The sequence below is a fragment of the Cnephaeus nilssonii genome, assembly GCF_951640355.1.
Source record: "Cnephaeus nilssonii genome assembly, chromosome: 2".
Taxonomy (NCBI): Eukaryota; Metazoa; Chordata; class Mammalia; order Chiroptera; family Vespertilionidae; genus Cnephaeus; species Cnephaeus nilssonii.
In genome coordinates this window covers 74,554,384-74,576,435 of record NC_137073.1, presented here as the reverse complement: position 1 = coordinate 74,576,435, position 22,052 = coordinate 74,554,384, and the positions used below count along the sequence as shown (strand labels likewise).

At 40.1% G+C, this 22,052-nt stretch overlaps 1 protein-coding gene across 1 annotated transcript in view; it reads left to right on the top strand.

Annotated features, from left to right (window-relative positions):
* Positions 1-22,052, top strand: part of IQGAP2 (IQ motif containing GTPase activating protein 2) — a 269,366-nt gene that overhangs the window by 161,594 nt on the left and 85,720 nt on the right. The window contains exons 6-12 of the mRNA XM_079786601.1: positions 3,343-3,410; positions 3,811-3,924; positions 4,588-4,766; positions 6,559-6,646; positions 8,907-9,070; positions 13,312-13,472; positions 16,825-16,949. Coding sequence (XP_079642727.1) covers positions 3,343-3,410; positions 3,811-3,924; positions 4,588-4,766; positions 6,559-6,646; positions 8,907-9,070; positions 13,312-13,472; positions 16,825-16,949 — 899 coding nt within the window. The remainder of the gene's footprint in view (positions 1-3,342; positions 3,411-3,810; positions 3,925-4,587; positions 4,767-6,558; positions 6,647-8,906; positions 9,071-13,311; positions 13,473-16,824; positions 16,950-22,052) is intronic.

The window sequence follows — 22,052 nt, the reverse complement described above, 5'->3', positions numbered from 1 at the left end:
CATTTAAAACGTAATAATTTGCCATTAGAAAGAATGCCATCCACTTAACTCCCTATGAAAGCAAACAGATAAGACTGTATTAATGGAGAAGCAAAGAATGAGAAGACCACAGCCCCCAGAAACCACTGAGGATGCAGCAGAGCTAGCAGCTGGCGTGGGGCTTGCTCCGAGCAGAGACGACAGGAAAAGGAGAGCCTCAAAGCCAGCACATTGGAGCTTAGACCAAAGCAGCAAGTGCAGATGCGGATGGCAGAGTCACATACCAGTACCCAAGATAGCGGTGATGCCAGGAAGGCACAGGGATCCTCCATCTAAGAAGGCAAGATACTGGGTACCCTCCTGGCATCAGCCCCATGATCTCCCTAAGGGTGGCTTTTGTTGTGCGGACCTGTGATCAGCGGTGACAAATAGCAAATCTGAAAGTCCAAGATGAGCCCAAATCAGGAAATGCCAGACATTTGAGGGAAACCAACACTACGAAAGAGGCATTAGATTCAATGAACAGAATCAATACCCAAGGAACAAATGAAAATATTAAAATACGTGCAATAACCCTGGCCGGAGTGGCTCAGTTGGTTGCCAGTTTGATTCCCAGTCAGGGCATATACCTGGGTTGTGGGTTTGATCCCTGGTTGGGACATGTACAGAGGGCAACCAATAGATGTTTTTCTCTCACATTGATGTTTCTATCTCTCTCTCTCTCCCGTCCCCTCTCTAAGCATGTCCTCAGGTGAGGATAAAAAATAAGTAAATTAATAAATAAATGGTTAAAAATAATAAAATAAAATATGTGCAATTAGTGATTTGTTCAGTTTATACATTTGATTAATATTGAGCACTAATATACAGCAAAACCAAAGGTAAAGCTAAGAAAGAAAAAGTGGACAGATGAAATGAGAAAAAGTTAATAGAATGTATAGTTATCTAAATTTGTGGTACATAATATGAAAATAAAAGCATGCATCTACAATTCTAGATGATCTCAACATTACATAGGTGGGGGAGTAGAACTGGAAATATAGTAACCTTTTGCACTCGGATGTCGAGTGTGACTCGACACGGTTAGCATCGGTAGCAGGAATTGAGAAAAAAGCAAGCGAGTGCAAAGGGTTAAAGGATAATAGATATTTATTAGCTTAGTCTTTTGTACAAGACTACAAGTTTAACATCTGTTAAAACTCTGTTTAGCAGAATGTTAAAATAATACAATATATAATACATTATTTGAGGCCTTGGCTGGGTAGCTCAGTTGGTTGGAGTGTCATGCTGATAGGCCAAGGTTGTGGGTTCAATCCTGGGTCAGGGCACATACAAAAATCAACCAATGGATGTATGAATGGGTGGAACCAACAAATCTGTTTTTCTCTCTGTGTTTGTCTCTCAGATCAATATATTTTTTCAATAACACATTACAGTAGGTCCTTGGGTTACGTCAGAGATCCATTCCTGTGGCGCAACGTAACGCGATTTTCGCTGTATGTCGGAACCCACCTACATTATTGCCTATATCACTCACATGGAGCACATACACAGCAGTAATAAAGTGAAACAGTAAAAAAATTTTAAAAGAAAGATAACAATTACTGACCTTTACTTGTGGTAAATAAATAATAAAAAACATAAAGCATATATGTACATACATCGAAATGGTGGAAGTTTTTTTTTTTATAAATAAATGGGAGATGGCAACGTAACCACGAAACAACGTACGTTGAATCAGATGTAACCTGAGGATTGTCTGTACTTGAAATAATTTGTGTTAAAAGACATTTTATAAATGTCTCCTACTTAAATTTTACTGTCACATTTTCAACATTTCCCCCATTGAATTATTTTTATAGTTTTCTTTGTAGATGAGTTCAGGTGTATTTTGAAATCCTATAAAATAAAAGGCTAATATACAAATCGACCAAAGGCAGAACGACCAGTCTCTGTGATGCACACTGACCACCGGGGGCAGACGCTCAATGCAGGAGCTGCCCCCTAGTGGTCAGTGCACGCCCATGGGGAGTGCCGCTCAGCCAGAAGCCAGGCTCACTGCTAGCGAGTGCAGCGGTGGTGCTGGAAGCCTCTCCTGCCTCTGTGGCAGCACTAAGGATGTCCGACTGCCACGGGGAGCGAGCCTAAGCTGACAGTTGGACATCCCCTGAGGGCTCCCAGACTGTGAGAGGGCACAGGCTAGGCTGAGGGACCCCCCCTCCCCTGAGTGCACAAATTTCGTGTACTGAGCCTCTAGTGTAGTTATAAAAAGGGAAGAGAAAGAATCAGGTACTGTGAAAGAAATTGTAGTGATGCAATAATACATTTTTTATTGTTTATGGATCTATTTTCATAAGGTCTGTATGGCTTGATTTTATTTTCTTAGAATTCTTTTGCATCTTTACCATTCCTACCTGTTTAAGTCTGTTGATTTTTTTTTTTTTATTTCCTGTTACTAGAAAGGAACAAATAAAGAGGTTGACCGAGAGGTTGACCTTTCATTTGTTCTACATGATATGAATTCCCTTTTAACTGGAATATTTTCCCCATGTAATAATGAGTTGAGAAGTTCATAAAATATTATGGTTTTGAAACTTTCAGCATACAAGTTTTAATTATAGTGACTTGTTTAGCATCAACCTTAGGTAGTGAAGAATTTAGAGGCTGTGCAAATAGCTTCATATCCCTGATAATCTCTAAAGATCTAGAATTTAAACTAAGGAATATATCCTGTCTTTCTAACTTTGAATTATGAATACATAATGTCTATTTTACATTGAAGAATGTTCAGAGTCTAATATGTTTTTCCTCTGTGGATAAGATACGAATATTATGTTGGAATTTAATATTCACATTACCATATGGTTAAAATGTCATTTGTTCTTTGTATTTTGGTTGTAGTTTTGAAGGAAAAGTGGGGAAACCAGAGAAAAGTAAATACCCCAAAAACAATCCTAAAAATTCATTAATTGGTATTTCCTGAAGAAATGGACATGGCCAATACATATGTGCATGAAAAAATGTTTACACTCGCAACTAATAAAAGGAAACGGAGACTTAAATAATGGTTTATTACTTGTGTTTCTTTTTCTGCCTATACGTGGATGATAGTCAGTTGGCCCTATGGAAGTGCATGTACTACAGAAGACCAGTCTTTGGGATGTAAACTGGGGTTCTGGTTCCAGTCCTACCAGGGACTTTGTGACCTCGGGGCTCAGTTTCCTCATCTATAAAAATGAATGGATTAGATGAGATAATCTCTTAAGTCTTTCTCAACTAAAAAAGCCTTTCAGACTTCAGCAATGTCTAACTCTAAGATTTATAATAATAAAGTTTCTGATAATTCTGTGTCTTCTCTTTCAGTTTATACCTGTTCAAACTAGGAATAGCACCGCAGATCCAGGATTTGTTGGGCAAAGTGGACTTCACAGGTACTACTGTGCGTCTTCATAATTTTTTACCAGGTCTAAGGAAATGGGCCCATACTTGTGTTTTCACTGTGATAGTATTGACTTCCTTCTCTCCTCTATGTGGGGCAAGGGTAGAAGCATTGTTTTGTACTCAACCAGGTGCCTTTTCCCCACATTTGGGAAATGAGAAGCTAAGGCTGGCTTCATCCTAAGGTTCTTAGGTAGAAACGGCCCACTTTCTTGATAAAGACATTTCTTTCTTTTTTTTTTTAAATGCACTTTTTTTTAAAAAATTTAATCAGAAGAATAAGCTCCACATATCTGGGAAGGGGTCTAGGATGAAAGCATTTCTTGATAGGAATATACTCGTTCCTGCCTCCATCTCTGTGGCTCGCTCTGATTTGTTGTTGTTCTTTTTCAGAGGAGGAAATCAGTAATATGAGAAAGGAACTCGAGAAATATGGAATACAGATGCCATCTTTCAGCAAAATAGGGGGCATTCTGGCTAACGAACTGTCTGTGGATGAAGCTGCACGTAAGACTTCAAAACCTGGACCTGCCGTTGACATCACACTGACCTATACTTTGTTGGTTTTGGTTACAAGAAACAGAATTTTTAGACGATACTTTAAACCCCTCTGAAAGCTTTTATTATTTGTATTGTAGGTGGTTAGTGTTCGCATATCAGAATATAGGTAATAAATTGATGTGGGACTTTAAACAGCCACTTGTGCAATGTGGGTAAAGAGGTTCTGGAGATACCATCATTCTTCAAAATACTTACTTTCTTTATCCTGAGATTTTAGTGGTAGGGCGCATTGCTGCATTGTCTGTTAGAGTTGCAAGTTAAGTTGCAGGCATCTCTTGGAATCAACCTGCTGCTATAAAAGTGTCCATGTCACCCTTCGAACCCCCAGGTGATTGTCATAGCACTTGGTTCACTTTAGTCATTCAGTGCAGGTTGAATAAATGAATGGGGATTAGGTAACAGATGCTGAGGCAGGACCGGAGACAGATGGGCAGGAGGAGAGGTTTTCAGAGGGGTGCTCTGTGACGTGTCTGAGGCCTCTTTTTTGGTATGTTTACTGTGAGCCAAAGAAGAGAGAAAACCAACGGAAGTGTATGCAGTGTCAGGACAACTGTCGATGTTACCTTTTGCTGGTAAAAATCTTTTTTTTTTTCCCCCCCCTCTTCTCAGTGCATGCTGCTGTTATAGCCATTAACGAAGCTATTGAAAAAGGAGTAGCGGAGCAGACCATTATAACACTAAGAAACCCAAATGCAGTTTTAACTTTAGTGGATGAGAACCTTGCACAAGAATATCAGAAGGAACTCTGGGCAGCCAAAAAGGGAAAAGAAGAAAATGCAAAACTGAAGGTATTTAATTCGATTCTCAGTAATAAATATGGTTATGAGTAGCTAGTTTGAAAAAAGGGGATATTTTTCATTCAACTGGCTGTGGTCTCTGTAGCCACAGGCAACTGGTTTGGGAGACGTGTAAGGGTGAAAGAAGGTCTTGCGCTATGGAAGGAAATTGAGTTTCCTTTTGTGATGAATATTGTAAGTTGCAAGGTTTTTAGGGCTATGCCATCAAGGTACTACTTCTCTGAAAGGTGTGAAAGTAGCAGCTAAAGCTCTTTCCTCGTTAGCACCACCCGCAGACCTTGTATTGGCTGAGTTACCTGTGGGTTTATTAGTAGAGGTTAATAGTTCAGTGTGGTGAAGTTTAGAGAGGATGTTTTGAGTCCACTCTCTTTGTGTTTTCCCGATATTCGCCCTCATACTGGAGGACGAGGTTTTCCTCCTGAGCAAGGCAGCCTAGCCTGCTCCTGTTCCTAACTCCGCACCCCACTTCCTGCCTGGCTTGTGTTACTGAAGTCTTTGTCTGCACTCAGCATCCACTTGCTCCCAACTCTCCTCTCCTCCGGCTCTTGCCATGTCAGCTTCAGCTCCATTGCCAAAACTGTGGCGTGGTTCTCTGCATCAATGAGTGTCTCTTCCTCCACCCTCTAAGTGTGGGGATTGATATTGACATTGAGTCACTCCTGTCTCTGTTCTCCCTCAAGTAAGCTCATCTGCTTGTTGAAGAAATCGCTCTCAGCTTCCTAACAGGCCGTCTGATGCCGCTCCGGATAACTTCATCTCGGTCCCACCGGCCTTGCCGTGCATCACATCAGAAGGGCGTTCATCTCTACCCTGCCCTTCTCCACCTGTGCCCCTTGCTGACTTCCCTTTGGAAGGACTTCCACACGGCTTCGGAATGCTTTCTGTGTCCCCTGTGCCTTATCCATCGCTGCATTCTGTTGCCTTTTCTTGCCAGGCTTACATCTATCCACCTACCTCCAGTCTCATCACTCTTGCCTCAGCCCTGCCCCGCCTGACCTGGCCTCAGGACTCCTGCAGCACTTCCTCAGGGGTCTCCATGCTTCCTGTCACTCTCCAAGCCAACCCTTCTCAAAGCTAGAGGTTGCGAAATTAATCTTTAGCTATAGATCTGGTGTCATTTCACTGGAAACCTCCCCGATTCCCTACTGCCTGCTGGGTTAAGTACAGGTCCTTTTATCTTTTAAAGGCCTCCAGGATATGCACTCTACCTCACTATGTTTTTGGCTGGCCCTGGACACATACCCCCATGCTGTAGGCAGCCCAGCGTGCGAGGCTTCCCCACTTTTTTCACCAAACCCTGCTGACTACATCCTGCTCCCCATTCTGCCTTTAACATGGCTCTGTCCTTCCAGCACTTCCTCATTTGCTGTCTCTTTTTTAAATTTTCTTTCTAACTGAGCATGTGCCTCTCCTATAGAATTTATTCCATTGTACTATGCGTATTCATTATTTGTGTTCTTGATTTTATTAGACTGAATCAAATGAAATTGCCTATATTTAGCTGGTTTTGATATCCAAAAATGGCAATATCAAGGGGTCCAACACAATGTTTACATTAGAAAATTGGGCCTTTGCAGAAACTCACAGGGTCTGTTCATCTTTGTAGTCCTTGCTGGGCGTTTCTAACCATAGTGCCCTGCACAAAGCAGGCGCTCTTAAATGCTTCTATTGCGTTCAAATGGATGTCAGTGAATGGTTTTGATCGCTCCTTGCATTTCTGCTTTTGAATATCAAGCTTTGGAAACATTTAGCCTCAGGAATCAGTGAAGACTTTGTTTTGCAGAATAACTGTATTTCAGAAGAAGAAAGAGATGCGTATGAAGAACTGCTGACACAAGCAGAAATCCAAGGCAATATCAATAAAGTCAACAGTAAGTAATGGATTCTACGAAGGAAATGGATACTTCTATAAGATATGAATGTACCTTGTCAGAGTCTCAGCAAAACTCTCAATTTGTACCCTTGTAAAACTGCCCTTACATGATGAAAAATCTGCTAAATGTCAATGTTGCTCTTAATTAAGGTGTATCATCTGACAGTTTCCTATGGAGCATTTTTTTTGTGTGTGTGATCTGGTCCCCAGTCCATGCAGAGTAGCTCATAGGTACAGGGTATGTCATATTTTGAACCTATCCCTGATTGGTATAATACTGGTGCTTATTTAGTAAAATAGTGTGACTTAAAGACTGTCATTCCTTGCCCGTGATTGTGATGGCATTCGATTGGAACTATAAAAGTATTATTGACAGCTCTACTCTTTATTACTTCCCAATTATTAGTCTACAGTTTGTAAGAATTCTTTTCTTACAGCTTGTGTAGCTTTTGTGCAAGTGAGTGAACTTGACAGACCAATGAAATTGCACAGTGACAGGTTTACATCCATGTCCCTGAGACTCTGGAGTTGTACGGTTCATTCTTCTTGTTCCTCGGTTCAGTTGAATGACTATAAAGAACAGAAAACACGGGTAACTAAAATAAGCATATGCAAGTTTAGATACATTAATCTCTTTATTAGTATTTTCCTCTTTCTAATAAAATTTATTTTTACTTGAAGCAGTAAGGAATTGTATTTGACATTTACTTCCCGTAGGTTAACCTAAATAATCCATATATATTACAAAAATGAATACATGAAAGACCATTTAGCCCACTTAATAAGTCATATGAAATGTCTGCCAAACTTAAATTTGGAGTATTTACTAATCACAACAGTCCTAAACCTTTTCCTTGATTTAACATCCTCTATGAGCTTTGGAGATTCTTTATCGCTCTAAACACCTTCCAAACGATGCAGACATACCTGGTGACGTAACCCAGAAGTTTGCTCCTAAGTTGCTGGTAGAGACTTCAAACAGTAAAGAGGCCCAGAGAACCCTGATGTAAATATGTAGGAGTTAACAACTGAGTAGGTTTGAGAAGTTATCTCACACATACACTGCTAAGAGCTCTAGAGGAACCTTTTTTAAGGGAATACCTTAACCGTTTGGGATGTGTATTTCTATTCTTTTATTCTTATTAAATATTGAGCATGTTGGTGATGATACATGAAGCACAATTTTAAGTTTCTCTTTCTGCTCTGTTTAAAAGCTGACAGTGTCATTATGCTGACATAAGTGAATTACAGGAAGAAATTAATATTGCCAGTAAGACATCTGAGGTCCATAAGCTTAGTTCCCATAACCGTTCGCCATCCTTTATTTTGAAATGTTTATATCCACTAACATCGATTTATTTTTCATGTTAAATAAAATGCCTTATGTAAATGTTTTAATACTCCATGACAAATTTATACTTATTTTTCCCCATTTTTAAATAAAAGGCCTGAGGTGATTTGTACTGATCTATAACCAGCTGAAATTATGAAGGACATTGCCATGTTTGGTGGTTTTAAAGGTGCAGAACATAGTTATTCTGAAGTTTTTTTTATCTCTTCCCATCTGAAAATGTATATCCAGTAGAACTAAAAGTAGTCTTGAAAAAAACTCAAAAGCATATTTTAGTCCGTGACATGACAATGAGACAGTTATATGCTTTAAAATATGTACGTTTATAGCTACTTGACAAGCTTTTCCCCAACCATTGAGGTTATTATATTAAAATGTTAAGGTGTCCACATTCTGGCAAAAGTGACAGCTCTGATGGTAATGCCACCAGCCCTGTCGTCAGCTTTGTTTGAACTACAATTATTTAACTTTTGGGTTTGGCATGTGCATTCCATTCATTCCATGACCTATTCTGTTAAGGTCAGAGCTGGAAATTTTGTTAAATGCACAGTGTAAAAGAGTGGTTAAGCTGACTTTATTTTCTTTTTAGGAGAAATTATGCATAAGAGTGTTTTAAGGATGTGATTTTTCTGGTAGTATTTTACCCTCCAGTTGTGTAAATTCATCTAATAGAGTTTTCAAACTCCAGCTCCGTCCGTGCTGACGTTCTCTTAGGTCCTACCTCCAAGAATTAGACTAACTTCCAGCCACTCAGCTACCGTTTCCAAGGTTTTGCTTGTCCTCCAACTGCAGCTTCTCCGAGTTCCGGACAGTGACTCCTTAGGTTCTAATCCTTGGACGCTGGGCTGGATGGGTCAGGCCACAGTGGGGAAGTGGGCATTCTGACGCATGTGACTCGCACCCTCAGGGCTGGCTGCAGTGGACCACATCAATGCTGTCATCCGGGAAGGCGACCCCGAGAGCACGCTGCTCGCGCTGGAGAGACCGGAGGCCCAGCTGCCTGCTGTTTATCCCTTTGCAGCTGCGATGTATCAGAACGAACTTTTCAGCCTTCAGAAACAGAACGCCATGGTGAGTCAGAGGAGGCTGGAGTTACGGAGATATTCAGGATGAGTCCAAGCCACGAGGAAGGCTGTTTAGGAGGTGAACAGGGGTGTAGAGTCTTCACCTTGTTCCAGTCTCCGTCTTGTAGGCCTCCCTTCTCCTTTAACCTGCTTTTCATCCACGTCACGAATCTCAGACCATAGTTAGGAAGTGCAGACAGATCTCTACACAAATACCCATTGAAAACGGGTGTTTCTTATTCGCTCTGATTTTTTAAAGTTGTTTGGATCATTTTTAAACTATACTGCATTTTTAAATGTTTTTTTTATATTTATCTTTATTGTTGAAAGTATTACAGATGTCCCCTTAGTTTCTTTGGTGGTGGTGGTGTTTTTCCCATTGACCCCCTCTACCCTGCGCCTGCCCCTCCCAAACCTTCACCACGTTATTGTCTGCGTCCATGGGCTGTGCATATCTATAATAATAAAAGCATAATATGCAAATCGACCGAACGACCGAACAGCAGAACAACTATTCAGACAACCGTCCGGACGACCACGCTATGACATGCACTGGCATCAGGCCAGCCAAGGCGGGTACGATGCGATTGGTCGGGGGGCCGGGGGGGCCTCGCGATCGCTCCACAGAGGGAGGCCCAGGCCACCCTCTGCCTGGTGATTGATGGGAGCCCCGGCCAGGTGGGCAGGGCCTCCCTGTGCAGGGCGATCGATCTGGGGGCCCCACAATCAGTCACCCCACAGAGGGAGGCCCAGGCCAGCCAAGAGATGGCACCCCATGCCTGTCGCCACAGAGGGAGGCGACCGGTGGCGGGGGAGAAGGGGCAGTGCCTCACAGATGGCAAGCAGTGGCAGCGGCAGGGGTGGGGTCAGCTGCCAGCAGCCGGGGGAAGGAAAGGCCCTGATCACTGGCTAGGCCTTGGGACCCTACCGAGGGGTCCCAGATTTCGAGAGGGCACAGGCTGGGCTGAGGGACAACTCCCCTCCTCCCCACACTGTGCACGAATTTTGTGTACCGGGCCTCTAGTATGCATATAAGTTCCCTGGTTTATCAATCCCTACATCCCTCCCTCACCTTCCCTATGAAATTCATCAATCTGTTCCATGCTTCTATGTCGCTGAAATGTTATGTGTGTTTTTTTAATAGAGAAATAAGCTCTAAATCAGCATTTCTAGAAATCTACAATCAGAACATTAGCACCATGGCTTTAATTTTTTTTAATTTATGTTCCTTATTATGTGAATAGTATTAAACAGTAATGCTCACATAAAGTTAAAGTAATTAAGAGCATGTGTACTACAAATTCAGCCAAACAATGGAACAGAATGAAGAGTACTGGAGCAGAGCCAAGAATTTAATATATGAGAGAGCTAGTATTTTAAAAGGTGGGGAAGGAATGAAACCCTTAACAAATATTTCACCATTTGGAAAAGAAAACATTACCTCACTACACATATCAGAATAAATTTTAAATATAAAAGGTTAAATGTAAAAAATTTTATTTTAAATTAAAATTCTAAGCAAACATAAAAGGACATTGGCTCTTAAAAATTAGAAACAGTACTGACCTGCCAAAAAAAATGTGGGAGGGGGGCAAAAGCATAAAAAGGCAATTCACAAAAGATCTAATATTCATAATGACAAACACAAAAAAGAAATGTTCAAACTCAACCAGAAGTAACTAAATGTAAATTAAATCAAAATACAGTTATTTTTAGAAATCAGATTGGTAGAGAGGGGAGAGGCCTAACCTAGTGTAGGCACAGGTGTGGGGCAGCAGGCCCCTCCTACACAGCTGATGGGAGCATGAGTGGTGCAGCCTTCTGCAGGGTCATCTGAATGGTGTGTATCGAAGGCTCCTTCCCATTTTCCTGACAATTACATTCCTAGGAAAAGAATGTGAATCAAAAGTTTGTAGCCACGAGGCTGTTTCACAGCATTGTCTCTAATATTGAAAAGCAGGAAACAATTGACATGCTTAATATTAAGTGGAAAAATTAGATTAAAATATATCTTGGTTTTTTTTGTAATTAGAAAAATAGTAAGTTGGTTTCAAAACACTTCTGTAGCCCTGGCTGGTGTTACTTAACGGTTAGCGTGTTGGCCTGTGCACTGAAGGGTCAAGGGTTCAATTCCTGGTCAAGGGCACGTATCTGGGTTGCAGGTTTGATCCCCGGCCCCAGTCAGGGTATGTGCGGGAGACAACCAATTGGCTCTCACATCGATGTTTCTCTCTCTTTTTCTTTCTCTCTCTATCCCCCCCGCCTCATCTCCTCCCTCCCTCCCTTTCCCTCTCTCTTAAAAAAATAAAATCAATGGAAAAAATATCCTCGCATGAGGATTAACAAAATAACCTCAACAAAAACACCTCTGTAAATGTTTGCATGAATTAAAAATAAATAGAAGAGCATATACTAAAGGACTGGGTGGTAGGACTTGTTTTCTTTTTCTTGCTTATTAAGACCTCCTATGTTTTCTAAATAGAAAGATTCTATTTTTTTTAATATAAATTTTTTAAATATATTTTTTGTTGATTTCTGAGAGAGGAAGGGAAAGAGAGAGATAGAAACATCAATGATGAGAGAGAATCATTGATCAGCTGCCTCCTGCACGCCCCCTACTGGGATCAAGCCTAAAACCTGGGCATGATCGCAACCTGGGCATGTGCCCTGACCAGAATCGAGCCATGACCTCCTGGTTCATAGGTCGATGTTCAACCACTGAGCCACACCAGCTGGGCGAAAGATGCTATTTTATAATAAAAGAAAAATAGGTTATTTCCTCAAATTGCATTAATATTTCCTCCCACTTCTCTAGCTTTGAAGCCCAAGGCTACTGGAACTCGACCACAGTCATTCATCCCCATTTGGTCAATAGTCAACTAATGACTATTTCTTTATCTTTCCTTATCATTTTTGTTGTGTACCACTTTAGACTTTTGTGGATAGTTCACTTGAAAGGGTAAAAGAGGTGAATCTCAAATGATTCTATTCTGCCCTTTACTTATAATTTTATACTTTCCCTATGTGTTAAACTTGTAGTTAATATCAGATATTTGGATAAAATTTAGTTACATGTTCCCTATAATAACCTCTTCTTCCCATTTGCTTTGGAAGGGAAAATTATGCTTTGTTACTCTAAAATCATTTTGCTGCAAGATTTCTGTGGATATTCAGAAATCTGTAATATAAATATTACATACATATCCTAGAGGTAAAGATATATATCAGATTTTTTTTATTAATTCATTTTCATGCTCCCTTTGTGTTCCTTCAATATATGGAAGAAATAACCTTCAGGAAGTTAGGCCAAGTTAGTATAAAATGGTTAAATGGAAGAGAAAATTAAAGAGGAAAAGTGTTCTGAAATCTAAGATGTACTTTCTTAAATAAGCAAAATTCATATTTATAAATCTGGAGATTCTTATTTATTTTGCCAAAAGATAAACCTCACATTTCTTTAAACATCTAGACCTTATAGTACATTTTAAAATTTTTACCTAATTATAAATATGCGGCTAACTTTTTGAAACTAGAATCAATATTCTTACCTTAAATATTTTTATTTCGTTTTCTGGGGCTGTAACTTTTAGGTGAAATTCTATCCTCTTTTCCTTACCCTTAATTCAAATTGAAAATCATTAGTTATCCTAAAATCTTACCTCACACTCTCAGACAGTGACAACATTATCTAATGCTTGGCTTAATTATTTGGTGAGACTGAGCCTGTGAGCAGCCAATAGAGCTGGGAGTAGGAATCAGCTATGGGAATCCAGATGTTTTGGGAATCATAAATGATGGTTGTAATGAACTCAGTTGCCAAAACCACCTAAGAAAATCCCAGAAGCCAATTTACTTATTCTTTATTTATTTTATTTTTTAAAAATATATCTTATTGATTTTTTACAGAGAAGAAGGGAGAGGGATAGAGAGTTAGAAACATGGATCAACTGCCTCCTGCACACTCCCCACTGGGGATGTGCCCGCAACCAAGGTACATCCCCTTGACCAGAATCGAACCTGGGACCCTTGAGTCCGCAGGCCGACGCTCTATCCACTGAGCCAAACCAGTTAGGTCCAATTTACTTATTCTTTAAAGTCAATGAAGAGTAGGTGACCAATGAGCTCTTTTTCTCCTGGGTTGTCAAATCTTTGACTTTTCATCATTTTTTGAAATGTGCATTCTAAACCCTCTACACCCCCATCACATCCACAAGGTGTGTGAACTTCCTGCCATGTGTTTCCCAACAGAACTACTTGTCCCACGAGGAGCTCCTGATTGCAGTGGAGATGCTGTCTGCTGTTGCTTTACTAAACCAGGCCTTGGACAGCAAGGACCTTGTATCTGTGCAGAGTCAACTTAGAAGCCCAGCAATAGGCTTCAACAATCTGGACGAGACGTATGTTGAACGGTAAGATGTTTTCCGAAACACTTCACAACGCAGAAATGTATGTTTGGCAGATCTCACAAGTAAAGGGTTTGTTACTTATTGAAGAAATCCATATAGCCATGCTCATTTTCTTGAAAGTTAGTCTACTTTGTTTTAAGAGTGTAATATTATAGTTCCGTCTGTACATTATTCCTTTTAGTGAAGCAGAGGTCTAAAAATGGTCATCCTATGGCAATTGCTGACCGGCTTTGTCATTAGCAAAGATTATTTGATAGGCTAAAAATGCAAGAAATGTTAAAAACATGCCTTCCTTTGGGCTTCTTTGGGAAACAACAAGATGTAGAAAAGTGGGAAGGAACCTTAATAATCATCTGGTTCAATTCTCTTTATGTTACTGATGAGGAAACCGAATCTGGATTTATCAACCCAAAATTTGGCAATTGGGCCCCTAACCTCATTTTCCTGGTGTTTAAACAAAAGGAATGCTGAGACCACAGGGGACCATAGCAGTGTAGTATTTTTCATTTCATGTTCCTTAAACATGGTACTAGATAATACAATCGATAGTATTATAAACACTAGAGAAAGTTAAGGGGCTGGAATAAGGAGCGCAATGAAAGATTCAGGCAGACAAAAGCCCAAATAAAAAACCGAGTGATTTTCCATCCTTGTGACCACCAGGGGGAGATGTCTGCTTAGATCTTGACAAACTCTTCAGCTATTGTTTCTGGAACTGCTCAAATAGAAAGGTTGAGTAATTCTCCTGAGTCAATATAGTTGTACAGGGAAAAAAAACTTAACTTGGGTGTTTGACCACTTGTCTATGTAGAGAATGGCCTAAAAGTAGGAGGACACTGGATTTTCCTTGTTTTTAGTCTTTTTGGAGAAACTGATGCTCTTACACTGCATAAATTTGGCCACCTGGTTCATTATGCCTCAGAGTCTCTTTCCGAGGTAATTTATTTCTATTATTTCTACTGTTTCTGTTAATGACACCACCCTCTCCTCCAAGCTTAGAAACCTCAGGTTCAACTTGAGTTTTCCCCTGCCCTCTGCCAGGCAGCCTCCTGCTGTAAACAGCCCACTCACTTCTCCCTGTCAGTATCCAATCTGTGTGCAATACCTCTGCAGAGTGTCTCCGTTTCCCACAACCACCTCATTTTCACTTTTGCTTCTATATATAACCTCCAGATAGGTATTCCTAGATCTTTTCTGCCCTCATTCTTACCTAACCAGGCTTTGCTCTGCTCTTTCTTACTAGTATACGTCCATGAATATTTCCAGGCTTCTCCCCACCCCCACTAATGTCATATCATATCTTATGAGAATTAGCACCATGTGGAGAGGAACACAATCTTGGAATTAAAAAATGTAATTTTGATTCTTCCTAGTGAAAAACTTCCTTGGAGTTTTTGTTGTTTTATCCACTAGACTGGAAGCTCCTTGAAGTATAAAGGCTGCATCTTGTTCATTTTAATATCCCTGAGATGCCTGCAACATATTTTATATATGGCATGTGCTTAATGAACATTTGCTGAACTAAATTGGAATTTTAATCTCAAAACTTCCCAAGTCTGTTAGAAATAAAATGTTACTAGTTGGCTCATGGAAGATGGTGAAGAGAGCTCTGAGAGAGGTGGGGGGAAAGACATGGACCTTTTGGGTAAACCACAGAGCACTTTCCAGAGCTCATGCCTTTAACACTCAGATGGGAAAGCCTGCGGAGCTATGTCTTACCCCTAAAATCTGTTCCCTTTGACTAGTGTTGGCTCATTGCTAAAGAAATGATGGTGGTTGTGGGTTTTTTCTGTGTTTATTCTCATTTTATTCCCACTTGACTGTCATTCAGATATGAAGCATGTGAAATACCCACCAGGATTCTGCACTCTTTTTTAGAAGGGATGCTAACCAGTGGGAGTTGCCATTTATCCATATTTTTATTATGGTCAGTATTCTATGTTACTAGTGACACAGAGTATCTTCGTAGGCTTATAATTCTTGGTAAGGGGAAAATCTCACACGTGACAGTTAACTAGTTTCAGGCCTGCATCTGGTGATGTCTCATTCGGCGACAGATAATGAATCATCACCACTACTTCCTATTTTCAATGATGTTTTTCTCTCTCAAGCTACTCCGTGGAAGACACCTCAGTGTCACCTAGAGCAGTGGTAGCCAACCGGTGGTCCACGGACTACTGGTGGTCCGTGAGGTCCAAATGGTTGGCGACCGCTGATCTAGAGGCATGAAAAACTTTAAGAAAATTTGTCACAACAAGCAAACAGTTTTAGGCTTAATGCAGTGTTAATTCTTTAACCTCTGTTAGGAAATCTGCAGGTGCTATTCAGAAGTCAAGCTGCATAGTAAATCAATAGGCACACAGAGGATTGGTCTTACTGCTCTGGAGTAATGCAAAAGCCAATTAAACTATTGAATGTCTTTACTTTGGGCTAGACTGGCTCACGTTAGCTTATGGATCTAACACTGGTTCTATAAATTTTAAATAGAAAAATTGATTATTGAGAAATAAAAGTTCCTTAGTAATATATCAAGATGGGTGTCTTTTCCTCTAAAATTTCTCCAGACAAGAAAAATAACTGGAGCGATTGGCCAAACTCTATTTTCCAGAGGGCTCTGCTGAGTGAGGAGGGTCAGGGGCCAGGACTGAGGTGTGAGAGTGCCGTGGCAGGGAGGGGACATGAGGGTTTTGAGTAGCTGCTCTGAAGCCTTAGGAGCAATGGACGGGTGAGGAGGAACTTTAAGATATTCTGGTTCAACTCATGCACCACCTCTTCAAGAAAACATACAGCGAAGATGTGTGTCATTTAGCAAGGTTTTCTGGAACTACATTTGCATTTTATTTGATTCCTCAATAGGCATATTAGATCTCAGGGTGACCCAGCTATGTTAGGGTTACAGTAGAAAGGACTCTTACAGCTCACATTGTGGGAGGAACAAGAGTAGTAAAAAGAACCTTGATGGAAGGGTTGAGGGCCATGGCCATTCAGAGCCAAGATGTGCAAAAGGGAGAAAAATTAGTAATTAGACAAAAAGCAAAATCACAGGCTTGAGGATGTCTAAGTTATTTTTGTTTTGTTTTGCTTGAGTTAGGTACGAAGCTGGATTTTGAGGAACTTTCATTAAACAGCATTTGTCCATAAAGTATTTCTAAGAAAAAGAACACCATTAGTTTACGTGAGCTTGTTGTGTGTTGACAAAGCTGCACTCCACCGTTTTAGTTGTCTTTCTATTCTTTCTTTGTCTCACCTCATAACAAACACCTTTGGCCCCTCGTGTCAAATTTCAGAGGCATAACTTGAACAAAGAAGGAATGTCTCTTTGTTATTAGTGTCATGATCGTTCTCTCTTCCGCAGTTATGCCGATGAACTACTCTCCTTCAAACTGGACGTTTTGTCCCAAGGGCAAGAGAACTTAAGCTGGAATGAAATTCAGAATTGTATTGATATGGTTAATATTCAAATTCAAGAAGAAAATGACAGTAAGTACAGAATACTTTTTTCTCTAGTGTAGTGGGAGAATAAGGTGTCCCGATAACTTGTCTAGATTAGGGCTACTAATTTTGCTCATGGAGCCCTATGAAAGCACACTCCTCTAACATGTATGTATGTATTTATGTGTAAATTGTATGCTTGTACTACTGTACCAACATATTATAACATTACAAAAATACATAAAAAGACCTGAAAGGACAGACTAAAAATACATATGAGTGGGGTGTGAAGAGAGCAGAGCGCCTGAAGAATGGCTCCTCTGTGTATAACACATCCAACAGCAACTTGGGCTCACTCCTCACGGATGGCAGGATGCTATGACCTTCCTGTGACATTACGCCCTATACATGAAAAAAAACAACCAACATACACAGAGGTCCTAATAACTTTTATTTATTGGTACTTCAGAGTCAACTACTCTACATAACTCAGTTTTTTAGGCACTCAGCTTTACTTTGACTTTCCATTTGGACATTTTCCTGAAATATGACACACGTTCCTGCCCTAGGAAGAAATTGGAACATCATCTAACTGTCGCCTTATAATCAGAAGTCATGGTGATTTGTTTTGTTTCTAGAAATTGAGAACTATGAGCGTGAAAGTGGGCAATCCCAAGAGGATATGCCCTGAAACATGCTTTCTTGAGTGTCAGCTGCTTCCTTATCATTTGCCTTTTGCATATAAAAACAGTGAGGAATGAGGAGCTGTGTAACTTTAGCAATCAATCAGTTATTCACTAATTTCTGTAGCAGGAATTACCAAATTCAAGCTTTAAGCAGTTTTTTTCTATCACAAAAACCAACAGCCCTCGCTGATGTGGCTCAGTTGATTGAGCATCGCCCTGTGCACCAAAAGGTTGCTGGTTCGATTCCCCATCCGGGCACATGCCCAGTTTGGGGCTTGATCCCTGGTAAGGGGTGTGCAGGAAGCAGCCAATCCATGTTTCACTCTCGCATGGATGTTTCTGTCTCTCCCTCTCCATTCCTCTACGAAATTAATAAAAGAATATTTTTAAAACAAACAAAACAAAACCCTGGTGTTTGTGTCCTGTTACAAAGCTCAGTCCCCCAGCCCTCTGCCTTTCAGCCTTCCTCCTTGATCCCCAGCTACAGCGCTTGGGGTCTCCTGCAGCAATGGTTTGAGTGCTTTGGCTAATGCACTCATTTGGGTAGGATGGACTCTCTTTGGGTAGGCAAAATAAAGAATCAAGTCTCATCTTTGTTTTCTAGCTTTTTCCCGATTTTTTTTTTTCGCTCTTAAAAAAATTTTTTTTAATTTATTAGGGTAACTGGTTAATTAATTATAAAAGTTTCAAGTGTACAATTCTATAATACATTATCTGCATATTGTATTATATGTTCACTACCCAAGCTCAAGGCTCCTCCCCTTACCATTTATCCCCCTTTTACCCTCTTCTACTTCCCCTCACCCCCCTTTCCCTCTGGTAATCACCACACTGTTGTCTGCATCTATGAGGTGTTTTTGGGGTGTTTTGGTTTTTTTTGTTTGTTTGTTTTGCTTATTCCCTTCACCTTTTCACCCAGTCCCCTAACCCCCTCCCCTCTGACAGCTGTCACTCAGTTCTCTGTATCTATGAGTCTGTTTTGTTTTGTTTATTTATTTTTATTTATTAAATTCCACACATAAGTGAGATCATATGGTATTTGTCTTTCTCTGACCTATTTCACTTAATGTAATACTCTCCAGGTCCATCCATGCTGTCATAAAAGGCAAGATTTCCTTCTTTTTCACAGCTGAATAGTATTCCATAACTTTTCCCCAATTCTTTCTGACAGTACCTGAAATCCAGTTCTGCTTTGGTGATTGTGGTGTGTGTTGCTTATGCAAGGGAAGGTGTGTGAGTTCTCAGTGCTAAACAATTGTCATTTTACTCTCATTCTGGACTTTGATTTTACAAAGGGGAGGGAATGCCATTTTTGTCCCAGACTATCTTAACAGCCTTTGCTTTTATCAGGAAAAGGGGAAAAAGGTAACGTGTATAACTTAAAAAGAGAGGGGTCTTTTGTAGGTGGTTATCATTTTTAAAGAAAAATCTCTTTGGATTGGTATGGCATTTATCTAGTTAAACTGGAGCACTGTCATTCTCCACGAGATATGCCACATGGCCACTCTCATATTTCTTCTAAACATCTTGTCATGAAGGGCACATGCAATGACCAGCAGAGTTACTTCAGATATTCTATATCATATTTCCTTCCTAGGATTCGGGGAGTTTAATACAGAACATTTTATTTCTTTCTTTTGGCTTGTTCTGTTATTCTGCCAAAATGAAGTATTTTTTAAAGTTCTTTTAAGTATTGAGCTTGATAGCATATATTTAGGTGATTGCTTAAAAAACTAAATTTTAAAAATACACCATTGTGTACTCCATGGCAGGAATTACACAGTATAGTAATTAAATCATCAGAAAACGCTGAGAATTTTTCATGGACATCCTGAAAGTGCTTTACTCTCCCCAGCCCACCCGTGCCACGTGCTCTCGGGTCTCATCCTCTGACTGATTTGTGATGTGGATAAGGTATGCAGCTAACAGGAAATGATAAATGTAGAAGGTGAATTTAATGGAGACGCTGCTAAATGCATTTTCTTAGACTTGGATGCTCTCTTGGTTTCTCACTGGAAAGTTCGCTGTTCCAGTAGAGCCCCAGAGGAGCATTCATGTAGCCTAGACAAGGAAGTTTTCTTCTTTGAACTGCTTTTTACATTTGGTAGGTACCATTCTTTGTAGGGTACCTCCTCTGCTGTCTCAAATACACAACCTCTAAGAGAATTTCTGCCCACTCCCTCATTCTGCCCACATTCTCACGCGAGAATGTTACTATAGTCTCACACGATGACTTAGGGAAGTGGGCCATGAACCTGAGGCTCAGCGATCTTTGTTAAAATGGGATTTCCCCTGGACTTATAAACAGAGGAAGTGATGCAGATGCACCAGGGGGCTGCTGAGTAGTAGATCTTTCGGCTCCTATGAGGTCATTTACTATGACCTCAGCAGCTTGAGTCTTGGAAACATACCAAACAGAACTAAAGCAGGTGATTTCAATCAAGTCAGCTGGAATGCACGCATTCCCAGGTGAGCAGCCAATGGGAACACACATTTCTTATGGTGTCATTCCGATTCATTTTGGATGGGGTGTTTAAAAGTATTTAGAACAGTCTACCCAAGGTAGGTGTCTAGAGAATGAAATGAATTAGTCTGTGCTCTCCAGTTTATAACTACAACAGGGTAAATGATAATACCTGGCACAGGCCAGGTGGTTCAGTTGGTTGGAGTGTTGTCCCATACACCAAAAGGTTGTGGGTTTGATCTCCAGTTGGACACATACAGAAGGCAACCTACTGGTTGGTCGGTCTCTCTCTCTCTCTCTCTCTCTCTCTCTCTCTCTCTCTCTCCCCGCCTCCCCACCTCTCCCCCAACCCCTCCCTCCCTCTCTAAAATATATAAAAAACATATCCTCAGGTGAGGATTTTTTTAAAATGACGATACCTTGTAGGTAGATAGTGCTTAGACTTTCCTGAGTTCTTCCGTCTTGAAATAACATAACTTGCATGTTAGGAAAGTACTTTTTCTTCAAACATATTTAAGTAAATACTGTAATCAGGAATAATTTCTAATCATTTTAGATTGTCCCTTCCATCCTCCAGATAATTATTTCCATTCTTAGCAAGGTGGTATTTGTGGAGTCATCTATTTGGGAGATACTTAGCTGAGGATTTTACTTTAATTTCAAATATCTCAAGATGCAGATAAATTAATAGTACTTATTCTGTTTCCTAGCATATCACATTTTTAAAGTGAATTGTGATTGTTTTGGATGAAAGATAACTGACAAAATAAGAAGTAAGAAGTTTGGCTTTAAGAATGTTTATTTTCTAAGCTTGCTGCTGGTTTGTGTTTAAGTTTTGTAGTTCTTGTCCATCAGCACTAAGCTGGGAAGCAGAAGCCCCCTGTTAGTATATGCGTATGTGTGTACAATGTTTATATGCATATATTCACGTATATACACATGTTTGTACATAAACTATAGTTTTTTATGACTGGTTGATAGTTTATTTTTAATAATAAGGCACTATTGAGAAGTGACCTCCAAATGGATCCCTTTTGCTAGTTTCAAAAACTCTCCAGATTCCATAGCTTGGTTTCTGTGCTTTCCATTCCTGGACCTTATAGTCTATGTCTCAAGATCCTATGCTATCGTAGAGATGGTGGGACATTAAACTGATGGAATGCTTATTCTTCCCTTGGTACCTCCAAGACTTAGGGCTCCAGGTGTGATCTTACCAGGTGGTATTACTGAAACAATGGCATTCAGTAGCCATGCTTGAACCTTAACCATATCCCCAAACATGCATGACTATGGAGCTTTCCTATACTTCCAAGAAAGTATGGGTATCTTAACTGAAATTAAATAAAATTTAAAATTATGTTTTTCACTTATACTAACCACATTTTAATGGCTTAACAGTTACATGTGGGTAATGGCTACTATATTGGAAAGCCAGATACAGAACATTTTCATCGTCACAGAACATGCCATTGAGCATCGTTGGGACTATATTGACCTGGAAATTCACTCTACTAACACTGTAGGGAATTGTTTGCTTTTGGAACTCTCTGTTTTGGCATTTTTTTAGAGTGGTGAAGTAGAATAATCCAAAGAATAGAATATATATCCAAATGTTTTTGCATTTCAGGTTTTTTTCCCTGTATATCTCTGCATTAAATTCTTCCAGCACTGGTATTCTATGATTCCATCATCCACTATCTAAGTAAGGGGGTTGCCTTAGAAATTAGCATCCTTGCTGCTACTTGTGTGTAAAGCTAACCCCCTTTTTATAGCAGCTTCATTGAGACATAATTCACATACCATAACATTTACCTTTTATTGTTTTTATGGTTATTTTATATATTTAAAAGTTGTATGACAGGTCATCTAGTCTTCGGATGGTTATTCAGGCTGATTTCTCTGTACTTTAGCTACAATCTGATATGGTGCTGGGAAGAGGCAAGTGTGAACTTCCACCTACTTTGCCACCATCTTGCTGTCTCACCGCTGTCTAAATTCATA